This window comes from Pholis gunnellus, assembly GCF_910591455.1.
Source record: "Pholis gunnellus genome assembly, chromosome: 2".
NCBI lineage: Eukaryota > Metazoa > Chordata > Actinopteri > Perciformes > Pholidae > Pholis > Pholis gunnellus.
In genome coordinates, this window is record NC_136536.1 from 14,025,534 (window position 1) to 14,042,239 (window position 16,706).

The 16,706-nt window shown below is 41.8% G+C and overlaps 1 protein-coding gene across 2 annotated transcripts; it reads right to left on the reverse strand.

Moving 5' to 3' along the window:
* Positions 1 to 11,367: 11,367 nt before the first annotated feature.
* On the reverse strand, positions 11,368 to 15,175 carry LOC306704290 (putative E3 ubiquitin-protein ligase DTX3). 2 transcript variants are annotated; one of them, XR_013767309.1, is made up of 4 exons: positions 14,880 to 15,175; positions 13,623 to 13,840; positions 12,522 to 12,738; positions 11,368 to 11,685 (listed from the first exon to the last, which is right to left on the reverse strand). XR_013767309.1 is itself a non-coding variant. In XM_079170567.1 (3 exons), exons 1-3 carry the CDS (start codon positions 15,165 to 15,167, stop codon positions 12,660 to 12,662), a joined length of 585 nt encoding a protein of 194 aa, XP_079026693.1. In that variant the 5' UTR covers positions 15,168 to 15,175; the 3' UTR covers positions 11,368 to 12,659. The 2 variants fall into 2 exon arrangements, 1 of the variants encoding a protein (XP_079026693.1); XM_079170567.1 differs by having other exon boundaries at positions 11,368 to 12,738.
* Between the last annotated feature and the right edge of the window lie 1,531 nt (positions 15,176 to 16,706).

A 16,706-nucleotide genomic window follows, 5' to 3' on the forward strand; every position in this document is an offset into this window, starting at 1 on the left:
GCAGGCAGAGATCTTAGTGCAAGGACACAGATGATGAAGTCAAAGACAAAAAAACAAAACAGGGACTCTCACAAGAACTACTTTGGTCCAAGACCGTAGCTTCGACTGTGGTAGACGTAACAATCTGGCCAAGACTGAGAGGAAAGCCAGAACTGATATACTGCAGCAGTTGATTAGGTGATTAGACTCAGGTGTGCCAGCTGCCACAGAGCTCAGGAAAAGGAGTAACCAAACCATCACACAGACACACAGGGAGACCACAGGAGACAAGAGGGCAGGGAAAACATGGCATGACACTCTATAAATTCAGAGTAGTATCCCTCTTATTTCATCTTTTTTCACAGTTTGATTCCATGAAATGTTCAAATACAGTATTTAGCATTTCACTGTTGAGATGCCTCTGACTGAAACATACCATTGACATTCATCCAGTTTTCTTACCTTCAGGTGTTTTAAATATTAGTATGAGATCCTGATTTTGATACTTAAATCAAAACTGGCACATTGATCAAAAAGCCTTAAACATAGTTTAAAAAAATGTAATAATGATGCCCATCTAGTTTAAACCCTCCTGTCATTTATCTGATCACATACTTCTGAAAGTGTTGAAATGAAAGTGAGCAGAATTCTCCAGTAGTGTATCATCTCTGTAGGAAGTGAGGCGCTTATCTTTTCCACTCCATCAGTGCTAATAATTCTTTAACAGGCTCTGTGTCACCGCACGCATGCAGAGCATGTCTCATTAAGGATAGAGCTAATTTAAATCAAGATGGATGGGGGATTACTTCATCCCTAAACTAAGATCATAGTCGTTGATTATCAGGGAGTTATTATCACAGACTGAGAAAGAAAAATGTCTCATTCAGAGGTGTACCTGGGAAATGATTAACAGCATAATAAGCAGAAGGAGGAAAGTTTTGATAGCACCTACAAAGTAAAACACATCCTTTGATCAATAGATAGATAGATAGATAGATAGATAGATAGGAATCATCCTTACAGGTTGTTGGACATCATCACATCTTCTTCTCTACTGAAGATGCACATGGCTGCTGCTCTCATCTGTCTTCAAACCCGCCACATCTGGTCGCTGCCAGCTGCAGAGGTGTCTAAAACTGGCCTGGTGCCACAGAATGTGGCAGAGGTGCCAACTAGCACATGTGCCCTCACATTTCCTCGTCTTCGGTATATGGAACAACGTTATCATGCATTTGGAGTCGTGTTTCCGTCCACCTGATGAATTGAAGTCCAATATTCACTCTACTTTTATCTCTCCACCAACTCCTGAGTGAAGTATCGGACTTTTTACCTGCTAAATGCTCCACCATGTTCATCAGCTAGTCACTGTGTCTGTCTGTTTTTAGTGATGAGCAGGTAGTGTACAGTGGGGTTTTTAGAGGTTTTCTTTGTTGAAAACAGCTTCCTGCTGTCAGAGGCCAAGAACATTAACGTTGCGGGCTGTAACATCCAAACAATGAGCTGAGAAACATTGAAATGCTCAGTAGAGCTGAAGGGAACTGCAGTGTTGAGTGACAATTATCTGTAGGACAAAAGTATTGATAACAGGAGCTTTAATGCACATATACCTTTTCACCAAAAGACCATTATTTTTTTCTGTTTTTGGGGACCATTGTTGCAACCGCAATTGACATTGCAAGAATCCAGCTACCAGAAAGTTAAAAGTTCTTGCTGCTTATTCCGAAAAAAAAGAAGAAATCCTGCTTCTAAAAACAAAATGAATCATGGGATGTCAGTTTGGCAGATGCTGAAGGACCTGAGGTAAAGGCTGACATTGTACGCATGCAGCCACACACACTGGGTGTGAGGACATGTAAATGGGCCACATACGCTGTTAGTCGTAGTAAATTAGGCCAACATCTGGACAGGCACAGAGAGTTCAATTGCCCACTCAGCTGTGGCTTGTACCTCGAGGACTCGGTTAAGGAGAAGTGGCATCATGGCACAGTCCAGTGAGTTCAACCCTGTCATTTTGTTAAGGCTTTGCCATACACAGCCACCTTAGAATAGTTCTTTGTCTCCTATACAAACAGTGGGTCATTTTGACTGAGGATTACTGTGTTGCCATGGACAAAAGCAGGAGAGGGAGGGTATTTTACCCACACAAAGCCAATTTAATGGGCTGTAAAACACAGTGGATTAATTCGGATTCACACACACGTTTGACTAATCAGAATATCAATCCAGTTCACAAAATTAAATTCATAAAAGTGCGAACATCATTATCTCTCTGCTGAAATTAAAAATCTAGATTGATGATGGACGATGCACCAACAGCCATTCTCCTATTCGTTGTAGTTATAGTGATTGTGTTCTAGTTCAAAAGTATGCGCGACCAAAACACAAATAGGATTTAGACCTGACAACGTAGCACAATGAGTCTGTGTTCAAGCTGGACTGGAGAGTTTTTCTGCGGGTCTGGACGGTGGTGTACAAAGGGTGATCTGAGGCAGCACTGAGTGGACAGCCCTCAGTGCTGTTGTGCACTATTTACAGCATGTTCCGAGTCCTCACATAACTCTCTGCAAGGACGCGACATCCCAACAAGCACGTTCCAGAAGTAACCTGTCCCTTTATGTTTCTTTTTTTGTGTGCAGGCAGATTCAACTCCTCCCTGTTGTCATCTTGAAAAATAAAAAATAGAGCTATTTGTGCAGATGAGTGCTAATCTTTGATTACTGATGAGGTGTGAGGAGGTGTTGAGTCCTGCAGTAAGTGCTTGCTCTCTCTCTCTCTCTCTCTCTCTCTCTCTCTCTCTCTGTCTCGCTCTCTCTCTCTCTCTCTCTCTCTCTCTCAATGAGACACACAGACACCAGATTCTCTGCCTCTGCCGCAGTGCAGGGCAGGGCCAGAGTATCTAAACCCATCCATTTCCAATTCAGCCAGTTTTAACAGGACATGATCACACAGCATCCCTTTTATCCTCACTATCTCTACAGAATTTCCTGCTAAGACTGGCAATGCAATTGCGATTTTTTTTCATACGATATTCTTTTGAAGATGTCAGAGGAAATATTAGAATTAGTTTTTAAAGATTCTGAGAAACTTCAAATATATTTTTTTCTTATTTTACTTGTTGGTTACTTTAACAAAATCCTCAGTCTTCAAGCCTTCAGCCTCTGCATAATGATTTTACACACACAGCACCAGTAGCTGTTCACCCAAACAGTTCTTTCTTCTGTTTCAGGCTCATTGAGGACTTAACACTATGTTGCAGCTCCCCCCCCCCCCCCCCCCCCCCACCTCTCTGTGTGACCCCTGACCCCAAACTCCCTCCTGTGGTCAAACCTACGGCTCCCCTAGAGCTCTCTCTTGACCTTGTGTTTCCCTGGCAGCACCACCAATGAGCTCAGTCAAATGTGAGCAATTGTTTAATGTTCCCTGTGGCCACAGCGCATAAGCACACAAGTTGTGCTTCTGAAACTGGATGCTGTTTTTCAAAGGAATCGAGAAATCGCTGTTTTGATTTTCGGACACATCTTTGTGCATTAACTGGGATGGACCAGAAACATGTCGGTGGCACAAGTAATGCAAATTGAGCAGATGTGGGCTGGATGAGTATTCATCGGTTTATTCTAATCCTTATACGCTGTTTGTGAGTGTGAGCTTTGCCTCTGGTATATGTTTACTCACTTCTATTTGCCAGAAGAGCACATTTCCATCATCAAAAAATAAAAATGCGTACATTTTATTCTTTGTTCACATCATACAAGGGTTATGTTGTGCATGACTTGACATGAAGTTTTAGTGCTTATGTACGTAGCCTACTTATGTTTAAATTTTTATATATAAGGACACTATAGATGAAAACGCTGGTGTTATGTATATTTATGGGCATGTTTGTTTCTAAGGTTGTGTTGGAGACTCTGTTGTGTGTGTTTTATACAGAGGATGTTCCCCATAGTGAGTGTGCCAATCCAAAACTTACATCCAAAACATAATCACAGTAGACAAACACACGCACACACACACACACACACACAATATGCACATGCTCTATGCCCTTCTTTGTAATCACTGGGCAACCGCACACAAAGGCGAAGGCGTGCTCTGCTGTGCACAATGTGCCACTGTCTGAACACGAGAGGATGAGGAGGAGCACTGGGCCGCACACAAACACACACAAACACACACACAGTGGATTTGGCAATGGGCCACGTCCTACGTGTGTCTGCACAAGCCAAAATAACATGGAGATCATCCAGTACATCGCCGATAAGCGCCGTCCTCTCAGCTGCGCCAGTTCAGGGTCCGATGCTTTGTCCTTCATGCTGATTAAAATGTTAGATTGGGTCAGCTGCGGCAGACTGAGAGCACAGCAGTGATAATTACTCCATAATTACACCATATTGTGTTTCTGCTGTTTCACCACCATCATTTTACTTTTTACTCAGTGAGCAAAAGCCCAACATCAAAGTACCGAATCCAAATCTGGCGGCCTAAGTAGACGGATGAACCTGCTGTATAACTCAGAGGGAAACCATTAGCAGCCATTAAAAGGACCAGTGCATTCCTCCAAAGAGAGCATGTCTCCATCAGTAATCAGAGTGCATGCATGTGCGTGCATGTGTGCAACTGTTTTCCCTTCGGTCCCTGCAGCTATGAGAGAAGTATTAGCAGTGGGGGGAAGGATGGTAGAGAGACAAAGAGGAGGCCGAGGCTACTACAGACAGCACTCTGCTCATTTCTTGTCTTCGCCACTCCTCTTTAGGGAACCATGGCTACCGGCGGGAGCATGTGCCTTTAGTGGTTTGAGAGAGGGTGAGGTGTGTGTTCGGCTTAGTCCGGGATGCACGTGGGTCCAGAGGGCCCTCCCACTGAGCATTAACTCTCCTGCTCCTTCCTGGGGGGGGTTGGGCTGAAAGAAATGAGGAGCACAGGCCGAGGGGGAGGGTGTGCGGGAAGATTGGAGGATATCTTCAATAGCCTAATATCTTTAAGTCTCAACCTAATTTCAATTTTACTTCAAGTCGAAGTGGACTTTAAAGAGGGAAATGCTTTATGTTAGCCGCACTGCAACAAATACGGACACTGGAGTGTTAAAGAGAAACACTACAGCCGAACAATGACATTGATCCTTAGTGACAGGGGAGCTGTAAAGCACTGACAATACACACAGTAGGGATGTTCTTGCATGTACATACTCAAAGGGGGAGCTGAAGCATAAAGCCAATGCAGATTACATAAGCACTGCATTGGGAAGAGGTCTTTGCTGTCAGGCAGCATCAACAGGAAGCTGAAACGAGCCAAGTTGCAGCTACGATGTGAAGATCAAACAGAGGAAACATACGAGAGGCTTGGTCACTCTTTCTAGCAAAGCTGTGTTTTCAGTGTAATTATTTCAATGGAATTCGATGTGCTGATCTGCAAGAATTTTAATGCAGGGAAATGTTGTCATGACAACAACAGGTAGCGTTTTTATCTGCGATAAAAAGCCTTTTTTTTATAAACTAAAGGAAGAGGCAGATGTAAAATGCATGCATTTTTGGGGGGAAGCAGTTGAGCTGCACAGGTGCCTTTTCACAGAAAACGTACCAGTCCTGTTTTACGATCTAACTGCAGTGTGCGTCCTCTTGTCTTCCAGTATAACAGAGGTGTCAAGAGCCTGGAGCAGATTTACAGTGTCAGCCTCAGTCACTGACTCACAGCAGTATTTTCCGCTGCACATGCAGTGCAGATACTGAAACAACACTATGATACATATGAGACAGCTGATGAACTTAGTAAACATGTCCTGCATGCCAGAGTCTGGTTGGATATGGCTGCAAAACCTAAGCATCCATGCAGCCTCCGCCAATCCAACTGTTTACAAGGCAGAGGAGTCTACATTAGTAGATGTTCTGGCTCTGAGGAATTGTCACAATTGCGCTAACTTCTGCAAATATTCACTTTACTTCTCAAATATTAAGATTATGCAAAGTAAATAAATAAATGTGTCACAAACATAGAATAAAACGTTGCAGATGCACAGGTCAATGTTCACATTTGTCAGACCAGCAGTCTGCAAAGTGCAGCATCACTATCAAGCAGCGTGGTTTAGCACAGCAGTGGTGCACGGTTTCACATTTTAAATCACACGCTAAATGTTTTAGTTTGGCATTCTATATTTAACTCGTGGCCCTGTTTGGGAATGCATCATCACCTGTAAAAAGGTGGAGAAAAGAGAAGTATTTAATCAATGCTTGGTCTAGATACCGGAATGCAGTCTGTTACTATGCAACACATCAGCTCCAAAGATATTCCCGTGGAGGATTTTCATCCGCCCTCTGTCTGTGTCCTCCCTCCCAAAGCTGTTTCTTCTTTTTCCTCTGTTTCTTCTTCCCCATCTTTTTGACTCACATATTCCAAGGTTTTTGATTCACAGCTGCTTTGGAGGCGTCTTTGATAAGTAAATATGCATTTTTTCCCCCCCAGTTTCTATCCTTCCTGCCTTGATACTACCTGTAGAAGGCTTAGAGGCACCTCTGTGACAGGAATCCGTATGCCACACTGGCTATATTTATATTCTCACTCTCTCCCTTCTTTCCCGCTCTCTCTCTAATAACTGAGATGGCTTTTGATGTTTAAAAGAGCTCTTGAGTGGAGACGAAATATTCATAGTTATACCGTTTGATTAAGGTGTTATCATATTACGTTATACACTCATAATTGTTTAGTGATATTTAAAAAACTTTTTTTTTTAATCTTGCAAATCATGAAATGAAGTTGGCAACCTGGGACTTTAATTGTGTTTGCAGTAGATTTAAATAAATACAGTATGTATGTCAGGAACTTGATTATGAAAATCCTCAAAGACAAAACCCCAGACTCTCTCAAAATGTAGCTTATGACTCATTCTGATTTATGTATGATACCGGGACACACTTTAGCAAGAAGGTTGTACTCACACAACATTCTCAACTCCTGCTCTAATTATCTGACATGATTAAGCTTTTTGTTCACTTGTATTATTCATCGGCTAAACTGCTGAGTGGGCTGTTTGTTGCCATAAGGTGCAGCTGCTCCATTTACTAATTGTAAGAGGTCCTGCTCGGCCCTCTGGAAGTGTGACGTCTTTACATCAACAAACTGCAGGTGAAGCAAGGTATCCACTTCATAACTGCAGGGATTGTCTCGTCTTCACCGCAGCTAACCTTGAGACACATAAAAGCACCGGTTGGAGACTGGTATTACATGTCCGGTTGTTCTGCATGTTTAGCCTGATAGAGGCTCAACCCGAAACATAGTATCAAAAATAGTTTCAACATCATGGGTAAATAAAATCTTTGAGCGTCAGCAGGTGCACTCAGCTGCAGCAGAGAATGCTTTTTCAGCCTAAAGTATTCACTCCCCTTGGTGTGTTTCCTATTTTGTTGCATTACAACCTGGAATTAATTAATTTCATGTAATGGACCTACGCTAAAATAGAAAAATACACTGCTTGCTTAAAGAAAATAACAAAACACATTTGGAGTTTGCCAAAAGGTATAATGGAGACTCCAAAAGTGTTTTCATATTTTTGTCTTTCAGCAACTTGGGCACTCTTCCATAAAGTCCAGCACTGGGGAGTGTACGGCTTAAAGTGGTCATATGGACAGATACTCGAATCTCCGCTGTGTAGCTTTCCAGCTCCTCCGGGGTCTCCTTGGTCTGCTGTTTTCTCTCTGAATAATGTCTTCCTTGCCCGGTCCATGGTGCTCCTCTCTTGGCAGGTTGGTTGCGGTGCCAAAATCTTTCCATTTTGTAATAAGTTATTTAATGACTCTCCATTAGATCATGTGACAGTCACAGAACATATGACACTTAGATTGCACACAGGCGGACTTTATTTAATCTCTCATTTAAGGGCTTCATCAGATCTAATTTAGGGGCTTCATAAAGGCACTGAATACATATGCACCACACTCAGGTTTTTAGTTTTTAGATATATTTAAGTTGTTTTTTTTCATTTCACACTTATTTTGACTATTTTGGGTCCATTAGATAAAATCTCAACAAAAAATCTTTAATTCCTGGTTATAATGCAACAAAAGAGGATAAACACCAAGTGGGGTGAATACTTTTTGGAGGCACTGTACAATTCAAGCACATTTGTTTGTGCTTGAACACATTCTGGGCATGCTTGTTCACAGGTTTGTGCCTGAGCCCAAATCTTGATATAATAATGATGCTTTCTCTGTGGCATCTGCAATTTGCCAATTCTTCAGAAAACAATGAATTACATTAGCTCGTCTGTAGTCTATAGGTTTAAATACATGGGGATTGTATACATTGTATACATGGGGACACAGGATTGGATATGTAATTTTGACTCCTAATTTTTGATTTATAGAGTAAACTGTACTTTCTATTCACTTGGACATGTATGTCAAGGTATGCCAAACTAGAGATCTGCTCTATGTGAATGAGGTAAAAGGGCTCATTGCCATTCAAGCAGTATCATAACTGGTGCGTACAAAGTCTCGTTGGGGAACACATACAGTATAGGAGCCACTGGATACAACCTTCCTAATATACCATCCTGCATGCATAATATACCATCCTGCATCAATACTTGAAATCCACATTATCACTAACTGATTATGGATATATTACTGTCTGAAGTGTGTCAGCATCAGTCTGCTTTTTGTAATAAAACGAAACATTTTATCCACTAATGTGAAAAAAGCTCCAGACAGCTGTTGCAGTTGCTCAAAAGAAAGATGGGCCTTGGTTGAGTTTCCCGTGACAGAAAGGTCATGCTAGTTGTCATGACAGCCACAGCTAATTGCGCTTACACGAGGCAGTCTGAGAGCGCATGGCCAAGGCTGAGGATGCAGACAGGAAGGACAACAAAAGAGTTTGGCCTTCCTCAATGCACCCAGAAAATATGTCATAGAATGTATTTGCAGTGGATTTTGTTCAGCTGTTGTTTAATATTTTCATGTTGCTATGCAGGCTGTTATTGCAGTTTCACACAAATTAGATTATGGGGTTGGGTATTGTGTTTGATATGAACAAAAACACTTATATAAGCATGGTAAACAACTGATTTAAGTTTTGGTAATTACAGGACATTTTAATCTCTCTTACAGAGGACAGATGATGGAGCTGCTATACTCATATCTCGGCTGTCGCTAATGAAGAACAGCTTGAGCAGAGCATTCAATCTGTGACGTTGACAACCCAGCCAAAGACCCCGATAGTTGCCAGCTCGGCTGTTGTGTCCTGTCTGTAAGGTAAGTCAGTAAATCTGTCAGCATTACTAAGAAAAGCAGAGGGTCTGTTCTGCTAAATCAGGCAGACAAAAAGCCGTGTAGCCCCGGCTATGAATCAGAGAACAGAACGTAAGAAACTGCCTCGATAAACACACACACACACAAGTATTCACTAGTGCATATCCGTACTGTATGCACAGATGCAGTCAAGGGCACCAGACAAAAGCCACAGAAGCACAAGCACCCACACACCCACCTTCACTTTGCTGTTCTTAAGCAAACAGCCTCAGGCTCAGTGAATGAGCATGTCAGCGGTGGGCTGACATTCTGTCACACAGAGTGGGTATGGGAACAGATGCCTCCTCCTGCCCATTTACATACAAACACAGCCTGAAATATCCCCGTGCGTCCTCCCAAGATTTGGATATGAATACTTTTAATTCAGAGAAGACAGAAAATCTCTATTTCGGTCAACTTTGGAATTAAAACAGGAAACTGTGTTAAGATATAAAAAAACATATACCTTCAAAAGGTATGCAAAAGTAGGGTACGTCTGGTGGAGTTGATCCTCATTACAGTGAAGGGAGACAAAGAGTAGCGCGCTCTGCACCCAGATAGAGAGGTATTTCTGTGATAGGGTGGCTTTACCACCAGAGGATGAGAGGATGAGGAGGCAGGCAGGCAATGTGCCAGGGTTCTCCCCGCAGCCAGAGACACTCTAATTAAGGAGCGCAGTGGGGAGAGGGGGCGAGAACAACAGCTCTGCATTGTCACATAATGATTTTCTTATCATCTCTAGTACAGGAAATGCTGCACATCTCTCGTCTGTAGGGCATGCACGTCTGCGTGTTTGTTGGGAGCCCCTCCTGAGTAGCCGTCTATAGTCACACCTAGAAACACGAAATCACCAAAGCCGTGGTGCTATTTCCAGTGCCTGCCGGGGAGAATATTAAAGTCATCCTGCCACAACAGAGCAGAGCGACGTTTGATGGAAATGAATGTAAGCAGCTACAGATGCATCGGTCGTAATCCATACACTAAGGGGCTTATTTTTCATATTTTCGTTTGTCATCAATCCATTTTTATAGAGGAGGCTTGTCACTAGCCATTTACATTGATGTTGAATCCACCCACAATATTGCTCTGCATAATCAGTGATACATATTTATACCTCTGGTTACATTTGTGTAATTACTTGCCCCTATTCAGATGTCCAGATGGACAATGACAGGGAAGGGAAATACCTGCAGAGAAGGGCAAAGAGTCATTCAATTTCAATGTAAATTCTGGACGCAAAGTATTTTTAAGTGAGAGTGCAAACAAAAAGCCAATACCGATTTTTTGCAGTTTAAACAATATATTTTGTCTGAAGAAATATAGTCAGGTGGGAGAATGTCTTCATTTGGAAAACGTCTTCAGCATTTCACATGGAATATTATGTGTTCAAATGTAGGTTACATTTCCAGAGAACCTCTCTGTATGTTCACTGCTCAATTTTGTCACAATCTGCTCCACTACTTACAGAGACAGTTTTCCAGTCTGTCACTTTCAGTCAATCTTCTGTTAAAATGTCTAAAACATAGTAATAAATCAAAATAAAATATGCAAATATCTAATAAAAATCTTCATGACGTTGTATCAGGTAAGTGCTACTACAGCAGAAAGGAAAAACATAGACAACAGTTAATAGAAATCAGGGACGAGAGAGGAAAAAGAATGATGATAAGTAATGAGTGGAGTGGACTGATGAATTATGGGAGAAAAGGCAAGTGTGGGGGGGGGGGGGGGGGGGGGGGGGTTACATTTGACCAGATGGGTCCTGGTCTGCTTTGTGAGAGCACCAGATGCCCTGAGATCCTGGGCCACAGAAATGCCTCCAGCCGCTAAACACCAGAGTGCTAAAGAGGCCGAGCCCAGTAACTCCGCCTCGTCACATGTGCACTCTTTCTGATATAGAAATATAGGTTAAAAGGTATTTTCCTCTTCCCATAACTCTGTACTGTTGTCACGAAGAAGAAGATCATCTGGATATACTTCATTTCAGTTGTAACTTGGTCAAATAGATGCTGGTCAGAGAGCCTGGCGAAAAGCAATAACAGAGCTTGTGTGTCCTGCGTTGCTGCATTAAAAGAGACGTGAGACAATACAAATGCTTTTTTCCACTTTTATTTGTACTAGTGATGCTGAGGATACTTGTTACACATTTAACATTACATTCATCAACAGATGAGCCTTGACTTATTTTATTTTTGTTGACCTTTCAATTGAATCTGCTGTGGTCTGTGCATGTCATCTCTAGTCTTTAGTACGCTGCTGCTAAAACTCCCCCGAACACATGACTCATCATCTACAGCAGATGCTCATGCTCCTCTCACTGACTTTGGGCGATGAGGTTTGGGAGGTGCTGCAGGACTTTGGGTTTGTGATGATGATACAGCTGCATACCAAGCAGACGCCATCACATGGTCTTCCTATGAGCGAGCATCACCCTCTAGTGGAACAGACAGGCAAAAGACAGGACTGAAATATATCAAGGATGTTTTTGGACTAAAACATTTAGGATAGATACATGACTGGACTTCAGATAACTCCTTTTGTTGGCCACTAATACATTGAATGATGTCATATGAAGGCACATAATGAATTAAGATGTATTAAAGGTGCTGTATGATAAGACAAATATTCTATATGTTGGTTATTGTCAATCTGTCAATACTTTCTGACTTCCCCTTCCTGTCTGTGTCACTCATCCCTGAGCCAATTCTGTATTACTGGATATATAAATCTTTAAGTCTCTTACACTGTATGTATTTTCATTTTAAAAGCCGGTAAAGTATTCCCTAAAACAGCTGGATACAGTAGTTTTGTACTAATGTTACTCAAACAGGAGTAAATGGTGTATTTGTTGGGGACTATTTTCAGCTGTGGATGTGGTGCGTTAGTAAATATTACCAGCAGCTGAACTGTGTATGTGGGATCACCTTGATACCAACTACAGTTCCCGTGTTCATTGTAATGAAGGAACATGTCCTCTATATTTGTATTAGGTCTATGGTACAGAAAAATAAGTTGCATATTTGACTACACATCCAAAACAATTGGTTTTCTGTGAGAACTGTGGCAATAAAAAAAATACAAAATATCACATTATGCTTTAAACATTAACGCTGACATTGCCAAAAACATTATGATCCCTCATTTCCCTCGGAAACTTAACCTAATAATGTCACAGATGACAAGTGCTTGCACCTGCTCTGTCTCCAATGCCTGCTTTGGTTTTTGCATAGTCGGTTGAAAGTGTAAAACGTTTTGTGAATAACCACTAACCTTCATAGAATAAAAACATCTCAGTGTTGATGATCCCTGTTTGAGGACTGCAAAACATGCAGACTTGAAATCAGAGACTTTGTAAAAATACAAAGAGTCAAATCTATTTGAAGGATGTCTTCTGATTATCTTCACCCATCAACCATCCTGTGTTACTCCTTTAAGACGAAGCTCCTCTTGAACCCTGAACAAATATTCTGCATCTGGATATCCAAAACTGGAATGGAGAAAGACAAACAAACGTACAAATGTAGTAAGTACATCTCTGGAACAAGGATAAAAAAATGTCCTTTCAGTTTACTGAACCTGTATTTTTTATTTATTTAATGACATTCAATCCGGAAAGGCTTTGCAAGACCTAAGGTTGTGGACCTAAGGTTGTGGAATTCACTCCTCCCACAGAGAACTAAATGTAAAATTTGGTAGACATCTCAATTTTTCTTTTTAACTTTGGTGATCCCATTACTTTAAATATAGTGCCATCAGCAGGTCAAAATTTTTATTTTTCCAATACTCTGGTTTGTGACCAAATTGTTGCGAAGAGTATGTCTGGAGGCTGAGCTGTCTGAGGAGGACCAGCAAGTGGAACGGGCCTGGCTAGATCAGAGTCTCTATATATGGGATTGGGTTCAGGTGTGAGCCTTGTACCTTGATGCTTGAGTTATTTGTTAATGACGAATGATGTTAATTATTCTTGGTTATATAGTAGCCAAGTATTTGCTTATAAAATAAATTGTATAGTGATAATACATGCAACATATTCTCTGTTTAGAAAAAAAACAGCATTGAATGTGTCAGCCTCACCTGCCCCACCACCTGTTGTCTACAATAGCTCACAATTGAAGTGGACTCTTCCGGCATGACAGTCATTCTACACCCGATACTAATCAAATTCCCATCAGCCTTAGCTGTACATTGTGTTTTAGCATTTAGCTCAAAGCACTGCTGTGCTAGCATGACTGTATAAAATAAGTGTGAGTAAGCATTTATGAAAAGCTATACCTAATTAGATTGTGATGTAAGAGAAACTTAAAATCTTACATAAATACACACATATATATATATATATATATTCATATTCTACAGCAATGATGTGCATACCATTGTGGACCACCATCCATGTTGGTCTTGTGGTGAATCTCATTCCAGGTGATGACGTTATTGAGGCCTGTGGTGACAGATTGTCCGATGGTGAAGGTGAGTCTCCTGTCGAAGGCTTTCCTCAGCAGCTTCAGGACTTTTTCACCCTCCTCGCTGGCTGGCAGGAAGGCCGTACGGGAGGTGCTGCTGTACCTCACCCCAGGGTTTGGGTGTTCAGGCTGAAATATGGTAAACAGCAGCATAGATGTCACATACACTGATCAACAGATGTAACAACACTTAAATCGTGAGGTTATCAACTGTGGCAATACAGGTTTACATGATTGATGCATTTTGTAATATGATATCTGTATTATAGATTATGAGGTACAGCTTATTCTCACATCTTCCTATAAGGAAATAACAAGGACACATTTTGGGATTGTTTCTACTGTTACAATTGGTAAAAATAAAAACAGGCCGAATTCTACTACTGGGAGGCAGTCCTTGTGTTGGTACTGCATCTGATATACTCCAGAGGCTCAGAACGCATTCCCTCAAACAGACACTTTAGAAACGTTGCACAACATCCAAAACTATTTCTACTCCTAGTACACACACACACACACACACACACACACACACACACACACACGAACACACACCATCCTTTTATATCCTGTAACCTATAGAACATTTTGAATACAGGGTCGTTAGTGAGATGTTTGTTGTTATTTTTGTTGTTTTATATACACCCAAGATTAAAATGTTCAAATGTTATAACATTTGCTTTGGTCTAATTCTTCGTGGTGTGTGTGTGTGCCCTCTTTCTGTCACACAAAAATATTAGAATATGTGCTCTACAACTTTGCTGATTTTACAGCAAGCTAACATGTCATATCTGACCCGTTTTCAGTTGTTCTACCCAAAAGTTATATCTATAATATATAATAGATAGCACTATAAGCTTAATCTTAAATATCATGTAACAGAAAAGTGTCTGCTCAATGTTATATCTGTCAGCATATGGAAGTAACTGCTCTTCAATATTTTGAATACCCCGAACTGATTTGGCCGACATCTCATCATACAATCACTAATCCGGATGCCTTGATGTGTCCATGCAGGTCTGTCGACATTTAATCAAAAACAAACAGCGCCCTCTAGTGTGCAGCTGCAATATCACAAAGAGATGAGAGATGTAGTCAAACTACGCCAACACGCGCTATGTCGCCTACTCGCGTGGCTTCCATCTTCCGTTGAAAGCGTCAGCCTCACCCCTTGTATCCCTGCTGGGAAACTGTACTGTATGACGATAGATCCGCAGTGCTCAAAGCCAGGCAGGCGCTGCCAGCTGCGCGTCACCGTCATCGAGCCCTCGGGCTGGGTCCCCGTGTACTGTCCGTACCAGGTGTTGCATATCGGACAAGCGGGCTTTAACTTGAAAACCGAGTTGATACACGCAGCGCAAAAAGAGTGAGAGCACTTTAAGGTTTTCTTCTCCTGAATGTTGTCCAAGCAAATGGCGCAGTCGTCCGTACTTTTACGGACTCGTGTGTTTTCCATTATTTCCGGGTATGTGACGAGTGTTTTCTTTTCCATATATGGACGCAAATGGGTTGGTTTATGACCGAGCGATATGTGACGTCAAAATGGGAAAAGTAATATATCACCTTCCCTTTGATGATGCACATCCATGTGGCGCAAACAAACACTGACCCCTGATTGATGGATTTGATATTGGTGGACAGTAACACATTTCATGAACCAAATGTAAACAAAAAGGTTGCCCCCAGTGGTGGAACATGTACTATACAATTCTGAGGTACTTGTACATTGCTTTTCTTTTCTTTATAAAAAAGCTTTCAGAGGGATTACCTTGTGAAGACAAAAAAAAGAGTTCAAAACAAGCAAAAATTAGTATCCTGATTGGTTTATAACCACTTTGTAATTCTTGTTTTTACCCCAAACCCAAACAAGTGGTATACTCTTAATTCTTAAAATCAGTCAAGTATTGACAGTATAATTGTTGGGCCACAACTGATGTTCTTCATAAAGATTATAATTACAGGCACTGATGCTGACGTATTGCTGCCACTGTGTAATTAATTCAATTAGCATTTATAAATAGTTTATAAAATCACTTTTGCTTGTGTTCAATATGGCACCCACCGCAAAACTGAGTCTGATTTGTGTTCACACAGGATACCTAACAATTATGTAACCAGGTGGAACTGACGTTGAGGGATGGTTGGTACGGCCGGAATGTAGTGCACTGGCAGTGATTGGAATCTGTTCGAGAGTATTCCCACAGACTGATGGCTATTCTTGATATCAATCATTGTGACATCAAGCAGGCCTGGTGTAGGTGATCAATTTGCAGCGAATGCTCGTGATTTTGCGCTACGTTGGGAGCTAAAGAGGGTAATTTGGTCCCTACTCCTCCCCCTTGGAGATAGTGAGGAAGAAGGATGGGTCGATAAGGCTCTGTGTTGATTACCGGCAGCTCAATGCAAGAACACGCAGAGATGCTTTCCCTCTTCGACGTATCGAAGATCGTCGGATGCTTTGAGCGGGGCAAGGTGGTTTTCCACTCTTGACCTGGCGAGTGGTCACTACCGGGTGGAAGTGACTGAGTAAGATCGCTGTAAGACTGCGTTCAGATGTTCCAGTCGCTGCTCCTGTACCTGGATGACATTGTGGTGTTTTAATCTACCAGCGTGCAGCACCTTGAGTGCCTTGATTTGGTGTCGTCCCGGCTGGGGCAGTTTAACCTCAAGGTTAAGTTGAGCAGTCAGAAGTTACATACCTTGGACGGGTCACATCAGCTGCTGGAGTGGCTGCTGATCCAAGAAGATTAGGGCGGTTGCAGAGTGGCGTCGACCACAGAGTTTGGCAGAGTTGAAGTCCTTCTGGGGCTTTGCGAGTTTCTATAGGTGGTTTGTGAGAAACGTTGCTAAGTTGGCAGCTCCCCTCCATGCTCTGTCCTCACAGCGTTCAGCTAAAAGGGGCGGAAACCCTCTCCAGTTCCACTGTTTGGCCATTTGTGGGATGTGAAGACCTGTCAAGATGCTTTTGAAGCATTGAAGCAAAAGTTGTTTTCTG

Excerpts from the sequence above, each read along its gene's own strand:
- LOC306704290 (XM_079170567.1), bottom strand. The coding sequence starts at position 15,167 with ATGGAAAACACACGAGTCCGTAAAAGTACGGACGACTGCGCCATTTGC. Across the intron at positions 13,841-14,879 it reads TCCCAGCAGGGATACAAGGG|CCTGAACACCCAAACCCTGG; the intron begins GTGAGGCTGACG and ends ACCATATTTCAG. Across the intron at positions 12,739-13,622 it reads ATGGATGGTGGTCCACAATG|TTTTGGATATCCAGATGCAG; the intron begins GTATGCACATCA and ends TCTCCATTCCAG.